Below are 17,723 nucleotides of genomic sequence, written 5' to 3'. Positions count from 1 at the left end.
TGCATATTTTCTCTGATCACCTATTAAGAGACTGAAGACTAGATTTGAATTTATTACAGGGAAATAAAGGGCTTGCTTCGAGGAAGAGCTACTAGATTGCTGCTTATGATTTTACAATTTGATTCTACTTGTCCTTAAGGAAGGTTCATAATGCTTACTTTGGAAATACCATCTACATCTAGAAAATTAGGGTTAAAAGGATGACTTTGTTGAAACTAATTACAGGCTAGTTCAGTTTTTTATTTGGTGGCATTTTAGAGATTTTGCTCGTAATGCAAGAGGTTATAGAAAGATTTGGTTAGACCGTGATATAGAGCAATAAGCTGCTGTTTGAGTATATTGACATTTTCATCAGAAACAAAACAAAAGTCTACTCACCTTTATTTTACAAGGGTGATAGGTATGAATTTAATATTGCTTCCTCATCCTGAACATGGATGTTTGAAGGAACATTTTGCCTCACCTTGTTTGTACAGTATCTCTGTTTTGTGATCTTTTTGGTTTTTTTTAAATGAACTTTCCCAGCTAAGTGTATTCAGCATCCATTTTCAATTGATAATAAAAAGCCTTTTTGTGTCTTATACTTTTATCTTACAGAGAAAGATGCTATTCTGTACAAATAAATGGGTGAATTGGGAGTTATGGGGAAGTCTGGTACAGCAAATATATACCTCAGAAAAAAAAATTCTTTACGTAGAATGGTTCTTGGTTTCTTATATTTGACTTTGTTCTTAGTTTTGTGTAAGACTGAAAGGAGTAAAGGGTTATTTTTATACTGTACATGTGTTTTACCTCTCCTGGTGCAGAGTTTGGTTATCCTGTCTAATTACCATTTGTGATTGGCCAAATTCTGTTTGGATCCAAGTGTTTGGGTACAACTTCATTGTTCTATTAAGCAGGAGGATTGGGCACAGGTTCGCAGCATGCTTCCTTGTGCAAATGAAACACTGGTTCATTATTTCATTTTTTAAACTTACATTATAATCTGAACTACATTCCTGGTTGCTGGTTTATTTGTCTGCTTTCTTTTGTTATTTAAAAGCTAGTTAATTTCCTAGCATTATTTACTCAGTTGTGCTTGTGTCCAGTGAATTGAAGACCGAAGCTTCAGATCTTCAGTAGATTTGGTGGATTGTTTTACCATCTCCAGCTGATTGCTCTGCTCATTTAATTTGACAGATTCAGTTATCAGACTTGGGTCCACTCATACACACACAGCTGGATTGGTTTTTCCCTGGGAGATCCAAAATTCAAAGGGAGCCCTCATTTTAAAAATCACTGTTGCTCCCTCCCTCCCTCCCGCCTCAATCACTTGCTCTGCTTTGCTTTTTCAAGTTTGCATGTGTTAGTGAATTGCTCTGCTGAGTGTGAACGTGCTCCGTGCACAAGGAAAATTTTTAAAATTATAAATGTGCACATTAATACCCCCTCTCCCCCCCCCATAAAGTTATATTACTTTAAGTCTGAGGTATGCATTCACACTAGGCAGGTAGACTATTTTTCACATTGAAATTCAGCACTTACAAAGTGCCTACACTTACATTGCTTTTGGCAAAGGGTGAGCCAAAAAAACAGAAGCTGTGATTCTCTCCCAAAGCTAATTGTGTCTGTATATTAAGTTTGTCCATCTGTGCTGTGCAGGGACATCAGCATCACCTGATGGTTCTCCTTAGTATTTCCAGCAGTGAAGCAGTTAACAGTGCTGCTGCTTAATATATTGCTGTTACAGAGTCTTTTTAGTTTCCAGGACATTTAACTAAATCAGGTGGATGTCATTAGCTGATTTTCACAGATGGGGAGACTGAGGCACAGAGGGGCAGAGTGACTTCGTCTGCTTCTTTTTCCCAAGTTCCCTACCGTTCCAGGAATTGTTTTCGCTACCAAACAGCTGAAGAGCTGCTAAAGTCTCATCTCGCCTAATTTCACCAGTGATTTTTTTTTCATGAGATATGGATAAAATTCAAAACTACAAGTAGAAAGCAAACTTTAGAGCAAGGCAGAGATACTTACCCGAGCAGCAGATTCTGCTGTTCTCTTTTCCAGAGGCCATGTTCAGCCTGAGGATATGTTTGCAGTGCAGCATCTGACTTTAAGTGGGGCTTGGCTCCGAATGGCCAAGGCAGAGAAGTCCACTGGTGTTAGTGACTCCTGCTTGTCTGTGGCTCTTCCCTGGCCACTTCACTCTATTCATTTTAGCCTCTTGACCATCCTCTTGTGGTCAAGCCTGCTGATTATTTGTAGTGGCATTTCTCTCTCTAGCTGCCTGTATATATTATTTTGCCCTTTGGAAACAACTCTTTGCATCCACTGAGTTCCTTTATTAATTCCAAGACTTGTTAAATTGCTATGGTGGTCTGTTGGGGGAGTTATATGTTTCAATTACATCAGGAATATCTGTTGGTATATAGAAATATTCATTATATAATCAGGACTAAAATTTTTAGACCCCACAAGGATTTTTACAACCATTGAAACTCCCCAGGACTTAATTACAAGAGTTGGGGAACAAACTTGGGAAAACTGATGAACTGTTTATTGTCAACCCTTTATGCCTTTTGTTAAAAAAACCCTCCACAAATCAGGGTGATTATTGTTATTTGTTAGTTTATTGTGGTAGCTTCTGGACATTGCAGCTCAGATCAGGGCACCATTGTATTAGACACTCTGCATCCCCAGAGTGAGATCTGGGCTCTGTTTGGAAGTGTGTTGGGGCTGAACAGACCAGACAGGCAGTCAGTGGGAAGGGGAAGGCTGAGCTCCAGGAGAAGGACATGCCATAGACTGGGTGGCTCATGCCCTGGGGTTTGCACCCCAGCCCTCTTCCCAACCCAGAGCCCTGTCTGCAAGACTACCCTTCTGAGATGAGAAAAGCCCCTGGTTTCCTGTGCTATATTTTTATCACATCTGTTGATATGCTGCATTTACTTATCCCTTATGATGTTTTTAGGCCAAATCTTGCCGTGTTTTCTGCTGCTCTTGCTCCCAGTTGCTCTCATAGCAAAGGGATATGGTCCTCCTGGGGCAAAGCCTTGTGGCAGTGGGGTGGGCAGAGGCCACAGCAGGGGGAAGCAATGAATGCAGCCTTGGGGTAGGCAGGAGTCCTTTTCCCTGTGTATTTAGTTGGGATGAGCCCAGATGTTTCAGTTTTTTCTTTAGTTTTATGTTCATAGCACAGACAAGGGGCCAGGAGCAGGTTTAGATGACCATCAGGTGGGAGGGAGGGATGGGTGGTCCTGCAGGAGCCCCCGTGGAGAACTGGTACATAAGCATGCTGCCAGTGCTGTCATGTGGCACCTGGATACCCCTGCAGACCACCCACCCTGGTCCCTGAGTGGGGCCAGTGACAACCCACACCCCCATTTTCTAAAAGAGGGGTTTTGGACTGCAAAAGAAGTGTTGCAGGCATAGCGTGGGCTCCTGTGAATTCGCATGGTCTCTTAGGTAAGTAAAATTCTCCACAGCTTGCCCTCAATGTCCAAGACTCCAAAATGCCATGCACAAATATGTGGATGACTAAAATGTGGATTTTTTTTTACACAGTGAGAGGAATTGCGTGCTCTTTAGATATATTAGTATATTTATTAACCAAACAGGGTGTTCCAAACTCAGTTTATTTATCTTTGTAAAGTACTTCCAGAGCTTTGCGTGGAAGGCACTAGAGAAATGAAAATATTATTATTATTATTGTTATTATTGTTGTTGTTATTATTATTACAGCATCTAACTACTGACAGGCAACCACAGCTGCATGCTCATTTCAAGCCATTTAAATTTAGGGGCTGATTTTTACAATATTGACTCTTAATGCTTTTCCCTATTGACTCCATATGCAGAAATGTGTGTTCACCTGGCCTGCAGAAGTATCATTATTCTCCAGAAATATGTAGATGAGGTGCTTTAAAGAAAGAATGAAAATGTGGCATAAATACTAAGCATTCACATTTATATGGCAGAACTCAACTGCCATTTAAGAAGGGCTTCAAAGCAACCAACTGTAGGAGCCGGTAGTTGCTTCTCTGTCATTAAAAAAGAAAATGCACCGATTAAAATAAAGCCAAAGAATCTCATGGACAAAGGATAACATTTACAGTGTTCAAGGGTCTGACACGAGCTGTGAACAGCCCAGGAAATGGAGATCTGAGTTTCACAGTCAAGTGTTTTAATCAGTACGGTTGTGCACAGCCACTGCCGCGTGTGTGTTATGTAATATCACACTTCACCCGCCCACACGCACCTAGAGACAACAGGCATCTTCGAAAGGTCTTGGCATTATTCAGAGGAAAGACTCCCAGCAATACCCTGGCATGGTGTTAAACACCTTATCTTTGCTCACATTTAGGCATTTCTCTTTTTTTTTTTTTCCCCACCTCCTTTCTTTCCCTTCTTCCCCGCCCCCCCCTCCTTTTCTTTCCTGTGGTACATCAATAGTGGGTATTTTTGTATCTCCAAAAATGAATCAGATATAGGGGGAAAGATTCCATTAGCTACATGATGTGTTTTCACGGCAACTGTGAAGGTTCTGGTCATGGCCCTTTTTGCAATTTGTAGCATTGTCCTCATGCTGTTATTATTATTTTTATGTTAAGTAAAGTTGAAATTTTACATTCTGAAGACACCAGCTAATTAATAAATGGTACCTAGCCTATGCTTTCTTTAGATTTTTAAATAAGAAATAATTAACCAGAGTTTTTAAAGGTCTGCAGAAAAGGCAAACAGGCCTGTGAAACCCCAGGATCTAATAACAAAAAGGTGAGTTGGTTTTCCAGTGCCCTAAGAGTTTGAAGATATCCTTACTCTGTCTTTTGAGTAACAGACAGAGCTCAACCACATTTCATTCAGGTATAATGTAGCCCTGAAGTTAACTGTCTTTCAAAAAAAAAAAGAAAAAAAAAAGATGTCACTGGCTGCTAATTAGATGTATTTTAACTGCAAAGTCATTTTAGCAGCTAATATTGTTACTATGTGCTTCAGTGTGACTCCTTAGTGAAGCTATTAAACTATGAGAGCCTGAACTTATCAGACATTTTATAATGTGACTGGATTTTTGTATCCTTGCTCAGAAATCTGTGGGGAGTGGAGGACCTTTCTGGCTCAGACATGGAAAACACATTTTTTACCAAGTGATTACCAGGGCGGGCAGCTGAGACCTCCTTGCACCCTCCTTTTCACTTTTTTCTTGCTTTCTTTTCCCTGGCAATAATATTTCTTCTTTCTGTTGCACTCCCTCCTCTCCCAGACAGCGGTCAGGCCCTGCAGTGTGCCCTTTACCCAAGGAATGGGATTTAACAGCAGGGACTGGTCTTGGTTATTTCAGGATACTTATGACTCCTGCCTGTTGTATACAACAAGTTGGCCGTTCTCAGCCAGTAGGCTCTCAGCATCAGGCAGGTTTCTGCTTTTGAAAAGCAATAGCCCACAGCAGACTGTGGACTTAGTCATCATTTTCCTAGCAATTTCTCACCCAGGATTCTTACTTTGTAATTGCTGGGCTGGGTTTCTCAGGGTTTGGATTTTTCCCCCCATCTCATTGCATCGGGTGATTTTATTCTCCTTTGCACTCTAAAACAAAGTGACTAATGCAATATCAAAACTGATGAAAAAGAAGGTGATTCTTTTTTCCCCCCCTTTATTTGCTCAGATTTGAATTAGGTTATCTGCCTATCTTGTTTATGAAATTTTGTGCTGTCTTTTTTGCACAGACTGTGACTCCCAAATCTTCCACAGCTCCATTTCCATATTCCTGCGTGCTTGTTCTTTGTTAATCACTTGGCAAGCGCTTATTTGAATATTAAAAATTTCTTTAATCATCAAAGGCAGGAGCACAGCTTCATGAATATTCATATTTTTTTCCTCCTCAGACTGGATTCTAGTTCATTACCCTGCAGTAAAGCCAAACAGTCATCAATCGCGCTCATTACAGCCGCTGGCGTTTTGATTGGCTGCCTGCTGCTGGTAGCCCGCGTCCCCCATCCTCCCGCTCTCCTCCATGAGCTGTCGTGTACCTGCCAACAACAACAACAGAAAAAAAATATATCAACAATGCAAGAATAAATTTCTCCGGTTGAAAAACAACTTTGCAAACTTGTCAAACAGTCCTCATCACTTTTTTTTTTTTGGTTTTACACCAAAAATTAAAAAAAAAATTAGAAGGGAGAAACTTGAGCTTTAGAGATGAATATTTGTCAAGAGAGTTGACGTAAGTTTCATTTGCATAATGACTTTGTACTTCTGCATTAATAAAATTTGCATATGAAGCCATGTTAATTACTCCTGATCATGCTTTTTGCATTCATGCATAGTAATTTTCTCCGACTTGTGAGAATTAATGTCTTGGCATGGGGGGAGGAAGGGAGGGAGTTGGGGTACTGTCAAATTTCTATGCCAGTGCCCCTCACTCACACTCTTTCTCCTCCTTGCTCACCATGTCGCTGTTCTTGATCTATGACTCATCTATGCATTATCATTCGAAATTCTTGGGAGAAAGAAATATATCAATTCAAAGGGAATCCTTGCCTGCCAAAATTAAAAAAAATCTCTGAGCAAAATATAACAAATCCCTTCCCTGCCCTCCTTCTTCTCTCCCCAGTGCAACTTTTCATTTTCAGCTTGAGCAAAGTTTTAGTCTTAACATCATAGTCTGTGCGGGGAAACTGCTCCAAAACCACTGTTTGTGTGTGAGCTGGGGGGAGAGGTAAAGGCTGGTGTGCAGGTCTGTCTGTCTGAGCGCCGGGCTCTGTGTGTGTGTGTATAGTGGTGTGTCTGCCCATACCATGGAGTCTTTCCTGAGGGGTGCTGTAAGCATCTGTCCCTTCCAGGGTATGAATTTATTGCTCTGCTAATTGCTGTTGGAAACGTCTGTGCATGTGTGTCTCTGTATGCTCTGTGTGTGTGCATGTGTGTGCTTGTGTGTATTTGCTCCCTCAACCCTGTTGGTAGCTGTATAAGGAGACATGGCAGAAAGATAGTGCTATTAGGTGGGAACAGTCCATATGAGAGGGTGTGATACAGATGAGACAACTCGTTTTAGAAAAAGCTTGGAAAAAAATCTGTTGGAAAGATTAGCGAATAGATTTGTCTTTCATTTTTGGATGTGTCTGCTCAAAGCTGCTGCAATGGTGCATGTAAAACCCATCTCAAAACATCTGCAGTATTCTCCCTGAACATGATGGGCACAGGGCAGGGATGAGGCTTCAGCCTGCACTCCAAATTTGTAGCCGTACGCTGTTTGAACAGATGTTTTTCTTTTTACTGAGAGTTTTTTAATAATGGAGCTGAGCTTTATTCTCTAACCAGCTATTGATTGGATTTTCTGTCACCAGACAGGCAGAGAGAGACACACAGAAAAACTTGGTTCATGCCCCGTTAAGTGGCTCACATGTCTGCCTGTGCACCTGCCTGTTTGCCTGTACACAGATACACACCCAGGCACCCTCCCAGCCAAACACACAACACCCCCTGGGACACACCAGCTACACAGCTACGTGTGGCTGCAATTACATATGACATGAGACATAAAGGCAGATCTCTTAAAATTTAAGATTGGTTCCCCTGGTCTCAGCCATGCTGAGGTGGGACGTTGTGGATGCTGCTTTGGCTCCATCTTTGTGCTTTGCTCAGGGACTTTGCTGCGGATGTGCCTGAGGAGCATGGTGTTTCACATATACCATATTATACAGCCAGTCATGCCTAGGCTTAGGGAGAGGGACAACAAAAGGATACAATTTATGCCTTGATTGTGGCCTTTGTCAGGTTTATCTAGGCTCTTATGTTCATTTCCATTGTCTGGGGTCATGTTCAATTTACCTTATTTTCTTCTTTGAGAGTTTAAAAACAGCAGAGAGTAAAAAAAAATTACAGTGCATGGGAATCAACATCACTTGTGAGCTACTGCCATGTACAGGCTCTAAGGATATGATGAGCCAATTTAAGGCATGAGAACAAAATCTTCCTCTATCATCAGCAATGCAGATATTTTATTTACATAGTGACAGTCCCTGTGCATGTTTCACCCTCATACTATGTGCAAAACTCCCCTTTGCAACCATGCAGAATGAATGCAGAATATATAATTGAGATCTGCAGTGCAGGTGAGTCATTTCCCAGTGCTGACCCCAGAGGAAAATCGAGCTTCACACATCGTGTCATTGATGTCGGAATGACACAATGCTGCATGTGTGTGCCTGCTCTCTCCATCCAGATGGGATATTTGCCTCTAAGATTGGACTGCAGTTCTTGTGGTTTACTTTCCCTTAGTGCTGATTGTGGCTGTGCCCTTTGTGGCAGTCAGGGGCTTGCAGGTGTGTTTTCTTTTTGAAACCTCTGTGCAATGTGATGTGGTCGACTGGATGTAGAATTCCAGAGATCAGCTCCACTCCTGTTGCTGCGTGGGCTGAGCAGAAAACTCTCAGTACCACCTTAGGATAGTATCTATCTACCCATATCTATTTATCTTTTTATCTCTTTGTTCATTTCGTGTTTGTCTGTCATCTGTAACAGTTAAGTTGAAGAATGGTAGAGCCTCCATCTTCATTTTCAGCTTTAAATAGACCCTTTATGGGGAAAAATCCCACATAGGATCCCGCAGAGAGGTGCTAAAGAGATAAAACAGGAATATGTTCCTAGCAAACACAAGCTGAGCATTTCTGAGCGCAACTGTTATTCTTTCTATAGCTTGCACCTAAGGCATCGTGTACCTAACGGTGGAACACTCCTTTCCCTGCTTTTCCCTAAGGCCGCTGGGTATGATTTCCATCCTCATGATTTGCCATCTGATCTGATTCTGTAGGACTGTCTGGATTTGTGACAAAGAAGCAAACACTAAAGTCGTAGCAAAGAGGAGGAGGAATCACCTGATTTGACTTTGTTTATAGGGAGAGACAAATCTGGTCTGGCAGCCCCATGATCTTTGTCTCTTAGTGCTGGACTTGGGAGTAATTCCTGATCATCTGCCAGAGTCTCTCTTGGTCGATTCTTCTTCTTCCGTACCAATTCTTTCTTTTCTAACACTAGGTTAGCAATTTTTAGATTTCCTCATATATACACTAAAACATAGAATCATAGAATGGTTTGGGTTGGAATGGACCTTGAAGATCATCTAGGTGCAACCCTCCCTGCCATGAGCAGGGACACCTTCCACTAGACCAGGCTGGTCAAAGTCCCATCCAACCTGGCCTTGAGCCCTTCCAGGGATGGGGCATCTACAGCTTCTCTGGACAATCTGTTCCAGTCTCTCACCACCCTCACAGTAAAGAATTTCTTTCTAAGATCTAATCTAAACCTACCTTTGGTCAGTTTAAAGCCATCGTTCCTTGTCCTATCATTACATGTCCTTGTAAAAAGTCCCTGACTGGCTGTCTTGTCAGCCCCATTCGGGTATTGAAAGGCTGCTATAAGGTTTCCCCAGAGCCTGTCTTCTCCAGGTTTAGGACAAGAAAAAGACCTTCTGAATGACAGGTTCAGTTCCATCCATTCATTGGCATCTGGTTCACACAGTCCTTCTGTAAATTGGTTAAGTACCTTGTTAAAACAGATTGCTCTCTTGCCCCCAGTACCTCTGTTGGGAGGCTCTTACAGGATGCCTTTGACCAGATGGTGAGAAACCTCGTATTTGCAATCTTAAATCTGTTTCCACACTAGAGGAGATTATTGGGTAAGAGCAGGGAGGGCCTCCCTGTATCTGCTTGGTGAGAGCTTTTTGCATCTTGTACACCTCAGGGCTGTGCAGAGTACATCAGTTTCATCGCCAATGTGGGACACAGAAGTACTAGAGAGGAGGCTCTTACTCTCAGGATAGTGCTGTGTGCCAGGGCCCGTGGACCTCCACGCTAAAGTCCCATGCAGTTGTGGCTGATAGTGTACTTGGTGGGCTTCATATAGTTTCTCTGTGCTATGATCTCCTTCAGAACCCGTAATATGGCACCACGATGTATAGAGGGCCACGTGATTGCAGGACCCTTAGTCATGGTGGAGTTGAAGACACATCTTGTGTAACCTGAGAAGCAGCTGCCCTGTGGTTCTATTTTAAATCCCCATTTTAAGCTCATGACTTTCCCAGCAAGGACAAGTGCCCAGGCAGCTCAACCCAGTCTAGCTATTTTTATTATATTAAGAATATAAGATACAATTGTTAAGTCATTGGAGGGAATCTGTGTTACTTTTTGCATGTTCCATGAAAAAAACAAACTTGTTACTCATATCTGTTACGGTGGCAGTAGAGTGGTTCATATACACATTGAAATCCATGTCCGACATCAGTTTCCACATAATACAATCCTGCCCAAAATACAATGTAGATATGATCTGGATAGCAGTTATCATTACCTGTTTGTGTAGTACTTTCAGAGAGATGAAAGAGTTACAGAAGTCAAACAACAGAGCCCCCAAAATAAAAAAAGTCCTTCCTTGTCCCATAAGCCACAGAGATGGCTTCTATTTAAAACCAGTCCTCACAAAAGAGCATAAATTTTATCCTTGATGCTTGAAGCTCAAGTATTTACACAGGGAATTTAGACTCTTCACTTGTGGTTTTGGCAAAAGCTTCACACAAATGTTTTGCACTGGTGGTCTCTTAGCCATTTTAGATAAACGCCAAAATCAAATGCAGTCCTTGCAGACTGGAGCACTGGATGCTGTGCCAAGGATGAAGTATCCCCGTTTGCCTCACATGTGTAGCTGTCAGATCAGCATACAGGCCTGGTTTCCAAATAGGGACTCTCAGGGTGGAAAGGCTCCCTTGGAAATTGTTGCATGTTTAGGGTCAGAGGGAGCATGGATAAATATTTCTCCTTGCTGCTACAATGTCAGTTCCTATAGAAAATGTTGTTTTTTTCTAGGGTTGGAGGGAACACAGATAAATATTTCTCCTTGCTGTCACGGTGTTTGCATGTATCTGCAAGGCGCACACTCAGGCACAGCCAGAGATGCCACCATTTAGAAAGAGACCATTTGCCAGAAGGTACCCCACAATTAGCACACATATTTCCTGATATAAATACAGGGGGAAACTGTGGTTTCTGATCTACCACTGTGCGGTAACTATTGGCAAATACCAGCTTTTTAATGGCGACTACTCCACCACATTTCTTCATTTAGAGACTGCCCTTGATTAGTAGCTACCCTTTAGTTAATAACTAAGTGGTAGGCATAGTTTTAAATGGAGGGGTTAGGATTCCCAGTAGATGGAAAGTAGTGCTATTCACTAAGCTTCCTTTTAAACTCTGCTAATTCATGCCAGCCAAAAACATGACTTCTACATGATTGCGTGTGTGTGTCTATGTGTCTGTATTTGTGCAGGTGTATGTCGATATTTAAGACTTGTATCTTAGTTTTTCAAAGCCACAGAGTTCAGTTTGGACTAGTGCCAGGAGGAACAAGCGCTTCCAGTGGAGCAGGGGAAAACTTTTAAATACAGCTTTTAAATGGCAGGTTATTCCTAGAGGGGTTAAAAATAAATAATACGGTTGGAGGTTACAATATCATCTTTTAGCTGCGAGGAAAAAGGTTGTTCCCTTCCTCGCAGGCTCAGTAGGGAAGCAGCCTGCATAATCGGGGCATGCAAAATGCACAACTGGCCGCAGCTCAAGCGGGAAGGCAGAACGCGGCCGCCAAGGCTTCCTTCTGGGAGCTCGGCTCCTGGCACCTCGCTGGAGCCATTTGAGCTCTAAGTCACCTCACTTTGTCCGAGCTGGTGTGTGGAGCCTGCTTCAGCAGCGGCTCGGCAGAAAGCCTGCCCAGTTTTGTGTCATCTCAGTGCATTAACACAGCCATAAAACAATAATCCCCCTTTTGATTTGGTCCCTGAGCAAGTGCTGGAGGCGACTGGTGGTGACGTCCGCTGCCTCTGACTCTGCTCCGTGCCAGGGCTGGCCATCTCCCACCTTCACCCCACTCCATGCATACCACAGGCCCCCAGCCTGGGTTCATGGGTCCCCCAGGTCTTTTCTTATTCTTCCCCTGTCCAGTGTGAGCCCGGCAGCCTCAGCCAGACACAGAGAGGGGTTCAGACCAAGTGTGTCGTGCGTTAGGCAGCCAGCCCCTGCCTCACTTGTTTCCGCTGATAATGCCTCCTCTGTCCCTTCAAACTTAGATCCGACTGACAGTTTTTTCTATTGTTTTTTCTCCAGGGCCGTCCAGGCCTGCAAACCTGCCGGGGGCTCCCATAGCTGCCTCCTCCCACCCTCACACATCCGTGATCACGTCACCTCTCCGCGCATTGGCCTCCCTCCCGCCCTGCCTTAGCCTGCCCTGCTGTGGTGCACGTGCAGTCTCAGTTGGCGGGACTCAGACTGAGATTCAGACTGAGACGTCAGGCACATTTGGATGTCATTGTCAGTTGTCAGGTAATAGAAATACTTTTTTTTTTGTTGCTATCTGAAGGTCAGTAGTGCTGCCAAGTGATGTCGTCTTTGTTGTGGGAGAGCTGCCTTTGCTGGGTCGCATGGAGAAGGCAGAGAAAATGCCTTAAACCCCTTTCCTCCATCCCTCTTTACTCTGGAAGAGGATTGGGAGTGGGAAAGGGCATGTGATTCCCTCCATTTGCCCATCCCTCCCTTCCTGCCTGCCCACCCTCGGTTGTCACCCGCAGCCACTGCCGGGCCGTTTGTGCCATGTTGTTAACAAATGTCTGAGACTCCTCACAGAACGTGATACCCCAGTATCAAGATTTCATCTCTCTGGGATGCTTATCTTAAGCTTAATTGGATAACATTTACATCTGAGGTATTTTTATTTCACTCTTTTTTTTTGCCCTCCCTCCTCAATCATTCATATTAAAGGCTCTCCTCCGCATCCATGTGCACACAGGGTGTATGTGCTTCATGCTGTTTTCTCCCTTGCCTTGAGAAAATGCTCCTTGGTAACTCACCATGCATCCCTGGCCTCTACCCCATCAGCTTTTCTTTTCCTTTATTCCTTTTGAATGCCTGACTTTTGTCACCACAAGGAGGGGAAAGTAACGTGAAAATGAAGGCACACCAAGCTAGCCAAAGAGAACCCGGACATATTGTTGCCAGACCCCATCATTTCAGACCCAGTGATCTCTTTGAAATCAGTGGGTGTTTCTGAGTATGGCTCAGTTGCAAGACTGGGTTTATGGTGAACTGCAGGCTAGAAAGGTGAAAAGCAGTGGGGGTTTAAAAAAAATACAGATGTGGCAAAATCCACAAATGTTTATGGAGTCTCACTGTGGTGGGCCAAACCCCACAGCTCTCATTCATGATAACATGCATGTAGTTTTAATAGGGAGTTCCCTAAATGATTCTGCATAAGTAAAGTGTGAGGGCCAGAGGATTTAGAGAGACAGCAATGACTGTCAGCAGTAAAGCCTTTGGGAAATAGCTCCTCCTCCTCATTTCCCCCCTGAAGCTGGCAAAACTTTGCTGTGCGCAGCTTATTCCTTCCACAAGTAGTGGTACCACCTGGCTACAGTATGCCGTATCTAATGAGAATATCCATGTACATCTCTCATTGATGTAATAAAACAAGACAAAAAGATTTGCAAGAAATTTAAATTTGTATCTTGGAAACCCTTGTTCTTGAAAGATAAAATATTCTCAGGAGGAGGCTCTCTTCAGGGTGCCGTTTCGACCTTGGGTGAAGCTCAGGGCATGCAGAGAAGGCTCCTATGCTGCCTGGAGGATGCTCAGCTTGCACCCATGTGCTTGCATTGGAGTGCAGGCATTGGGCTTGCAGCAATGTGCTATGTGGTGAGGTGCTGTCAGTGCATCTGCGGGTTTGGTTAGATTTTCTGCCGTGTTCACTGTGGTGGGGGATGCTGTTTTAATCAAACTGCTTCGCAGCCTTGGTAGATTGACCAACTGGCCTGGGATGGATGTTGAGACAGGTTCTTGCAAATGGTGAGCATTGGATCAGAAAGTCAGATAGCTTCCCCACCTCCTGCCTTCCCTCCTCCCAGTAACCAGTAAACCAAACTGGAACTTATCTCCTGTTTTGCTGTTCTCTGTCTTCGCTGGTGTAGACTGCACACATGTGCTTTTGGTACTCAGGTAGTTGTAACAGTGAACTGAATGCCCTGGTTCCCTATTGCTTCTGATGCCAGTAGCTAGTGGTAAGGGAAGCAAGTACAACTAAAAATAGAAAAGGAAGGAAGGAATAACTTATTGAAGAATGTGGGAAGGTGAGGCTTTTGTACTTTGCGTACTTTGAGTTCTCACTTTGGAGTTCTGTGCTGTGAGTTTTCAGAATTGCCTGTTTGCTGGGAGAGCGATGCCAGCTCTGTGGAGAGAGAGACCTGTTATCATGGCTTCCTGTAATTACTGCTGCAGTCTGCGGCACTTAGAGAATAGGTTATATCAAAGTGCATGCTACATGTTTATGACAGTAGTTGGTCAAGGTCTGCTTGAAAGAAACATTTTCTTCACATGAAAAAGGAGATTATGTCTGCTTAACCCTTTCTTAGCTCACATAGAATTCACTGTACGTGAGCCTGGCCATGGTTTAAGCCCTACGGCAAGGGTTATGGGATCTTTCTGTCCCCCAAAATATTTTGTGGAAATGAAAGAAAAATGAGTTCTTTGTGTGGACTAATAATCTAGTGACAATTCCTGTATTGTGCCCTCTTTTTTAATATAGACATTTACAATAGTCTCCTGCTCCAGCTTTAGAGATCAGCTTGTCTCTCTGACTTGATTAGCCTTTTATTCTGTCAGCCCTGTTCTTCCTTCTGAGGAATTGTTTCCTTCTTTGAACAAAAACCATCAACAGTTCTCGCCTCTCCTCATCCTTCATTGTTTCTCACCTTTCCTGTTTTTCAGCATTCATTTAATTCAGGACCTGGAGTTTTTCTGTGCAGTTCTCAAGCAGGCTGCGACTCTGAAGGCTTGAAGTTGCAGGTACTCCCAAATCTCTACTGGGCACTCGCAAATAAGGCCCTCAAGAGTCCCTCACAGCAGTTTGTGCTTGAGAATCTAAACTTCTGGAAGCCAGTGGGATTTGGGGTACACATGTGTGAAAAATTGCATTTGGAAATCTCCGACCTAGATAAGAGCGATCATCTGGGATGCTGAGTAGCATTCAGTCATGCACAGAGGAACTCATGCTGCCTCATCCAGAGCTGTTAGTGATCTTTAGAAAATGTGCTGCTGATAGTGGTTTCAATCACAGTAAATGGTGCTGGGACATCTGCTTGGATGTCCACTGTGCTTCTCGGCTGGTGCTGGTCGTGGTCTCCTCAGTATTTGTTCAATTCTTTGTATTCAGGGCACCACAGGATGAGGAATTTGCAATTAAAGGTCTATATTTTTCCATGCGATTAAAAAAAAATCTACCACTGGTTCAAGCTCTCTCTCAATCTATTTATTTATTTATTTTTTTTGCCTCAGAGGCTTTTGTCTGTTGAATTGGGTTCTCCTGTTTAAATGTTTTTAGTGCCTATTTAATTAGAAGTTGGAATAGAGTAATGAAATTCACAGGGTTGTGTAGCTTGGATCTAAAATATAAATGGGCAAAGCATTCATTTTGCTTTACCCCTTGCCAGATTAGGGTGCTTTTTTGAGCCTGCTTTTTATTTCATTTCAATGAATTGCAACTACTCAGAGTAACTGTAAAACACACACAGGTTTTTTTGCATAACAGAGACATGCAAATGATTGTTGAGAGACGTAATTATGTAAAGAAAAGTATATGCCTGTATGCGTGCACACATACACTGAGATGCTTTTTGTGGGGCTATTTTTTCACAATACATCTTCATAAGACTCTTTTTATGATGCTGATTTATTAATATTGTACATTAAGGCTTAAATTGTCAAAGCTTCCTAAGAGATTTGGATGCCCATTTGCCATTAAAGTTAACGAGAAATGAGCATTGAAAATCTCAGTGCAGAAGTGCATGGCACTTTACAGTGTGCTCTCCAAAGAAAAAAGTCCCTGCCCTGAAGATACTGCGGTGCAAAAGCCCCAGAAACGGGATTGTAATCGGCGTAAGACAAAAGGGATTGTAATCACACAGAGAATAATTTGTCCCCTGTGCCTGCATTCAGATATATACCTGATCCAAAATCTTTGGACCTGGGCCTATGAGTGAGGGTTTTATCTTAGCCCTGTAAAGATAATTAAATCTGTCTAATACACATATATTCATCTAACCAGTGAATCTGCTTCCTTCCCACATGTAGGCTGGTGGAAGGAGGTGGAAAGCAATTAGATACTTAGTTGCATATGTGAAAACAGCAAGTGGGCATGGACAGCAATGATTAATGGACAGGGCTGTGTAGTTTAAAGTATAAAACAGAGGAAAGCATGGGGCCATAGCTCCAAAGAGAGGAACAAGCTCCTGCTAATTCAAGGAATCAGCTGTATTAGTCGTTAGGACATTCTGAAAATCACAGTCATCTTGTAAAGTTAATATCAATTTACTTGGCTACTGAAATTCTACTTACTGCTTCATTTAACTAGTCTGGTGTTTTCTTGGCAAAGGTTAACGTGACAGTAAAGATAAAAGCAGTCCCTGTAAGTAAATCATAGGTTTTTAAAAGAATACTTTTCCCTCCTTCTATTATATCACCATATTAATTTTATGTTGGTTTTATAACCGGAGTCAGCCAATAAGAGGAGCTAGATTAGACCACCCTGCTGTAAAAAGCTTGATGCAATTAATACAGTCTGTCTAGAAAGCAGTATTATTTCAAAAACTTTTATGTTAATGATATGGTATGCACTCGGCACATTTCTTACTTGAACAAGAAGCAAGCTTTTGTTCACTCCAGACTGGGTTTTATTAACACAGGAGGATCAATGGAAAACAAAACAGTAATCAGACCAGAGAATACAAACTCATCCAGCAAAAACCTCCTAACTCATCATGTCCCAGGACAATGGCTCATACTCTACTCCTCATTTTTTGTTCAGTGGAATCTCAAAAAAAAAAAAAAAAGAATAAAAAAGGAGAAAAAAAGAGTGCACAAAAACTTGATTTCTGTTTAGTACTTTTTGAGAGGAGAAAGGGAACTGAGTGTAAGTGTCTGAAGGCAGACAAAGACCTATAGTTTCCCCGAGACCCTTTGTAAATGTATCTTTTCATTTTGCTGCATAAAGAAGAGATTTGCATAAAGTGCTGGCTAGGAAAGATCCCCCTATTAGTCATAGTTACATGTATTTATTTACTTTAGTGAAATATTTAATGCATGCTTTGCTAGAACTGACTTAGTGGATGGTACTTACAGAGTGCAAGGGTATGTGAGAGATGTACATTCTAAAGCCAGTAATGCATCATCTGAGTGTATTCATCCATCTTTACACCTGTCTGTCAATCTATGTGTTCATCCGTTTACCCAAGTATTAAAATCATATGTGACCTGCTGTCTATGCAGCTCTCCGTCTCACCAGCTATTAAAATCAGATCCAAACTCAACATAGGTGGGTCTAACAGAGACTGATTTTTTGACTGAATGATGTGTTTGTCAAGAAGCAGCGAAGGGACTAAAATGAGGGTGCTGCATGGGCCAGGGTCACTGGCAACGTGAGACTGCGGCTTTGTTCTAGGCAGATAGCCGATCACTATAACTTTGTAAGTCCTGATTATGTCAAGTTAAGAACCAGAAGGTGCAACAGTGATATTTAAAGGTGCTTTAAAGTGGATGCTTGCCATTTCCAGACATCCCAGGAAAAAAAGAAAAGCCCTTAATTGCAATAGTAATGGGTGGAACTGAGTCTGGCAGTCTTGGGACAAAATGGTTCAAGGCAACATTGCCTGCAGTAAGGACAAT

The 17,723-nt window shown here is 42.5% G+C and overlaps 1 protein-coding gene across 6 annotated transcripts in view; it reads left to right on the top strand.

Annotated features, from left to right (window-relative positions):
• The window catches only part of BCL11B (BCL11 transcription factor B), a 96,980-nt gene that overhangs the window by 30,819 nt on the left and 48,438 nt on the right, over positions 1-17,723 (top strand). For 4 of the 6 annotated variants that reach the window (XM_064659127.1, XM_064659126.1, XM_064659128.1 and 1 more), the window contains exon 3: positions 12,123-12,338. The exons of the other annotated variants lie outside the window; for them this stretch is intronic. In XM_064659127.1, the coding sequence (XP_064515197.1) occupies positions 12,123-12,338 (216 nt within the window). The remainder of the gene's footprint in view (positions 1-12,122; positions 12,339-17,723) is intronic. 6 annotated transcript variants of the gene reach the window in all.

The sequence above is a fragment of the Pseudopipra pipra genome, chromosome 6 (genome assembly GCF_036250125.1).
Source record: "Pseudopipra pipra isolate bDixPip1 chromosome 6, bDixPip1.hap1, whole genome shotgun sequence".
NCBI classification, from domain to species: Eukaryota; Metazoa; Chordata; class Aves; order Passeriformes; family Pipridae; genus Pseudopipra; species Pseudopipra pipra.
The sequence above is the reverse complement of the archived record's forward strand: the minus strand, read 5'-3'. Positions and strand labels throughout refer to the sequence as shown.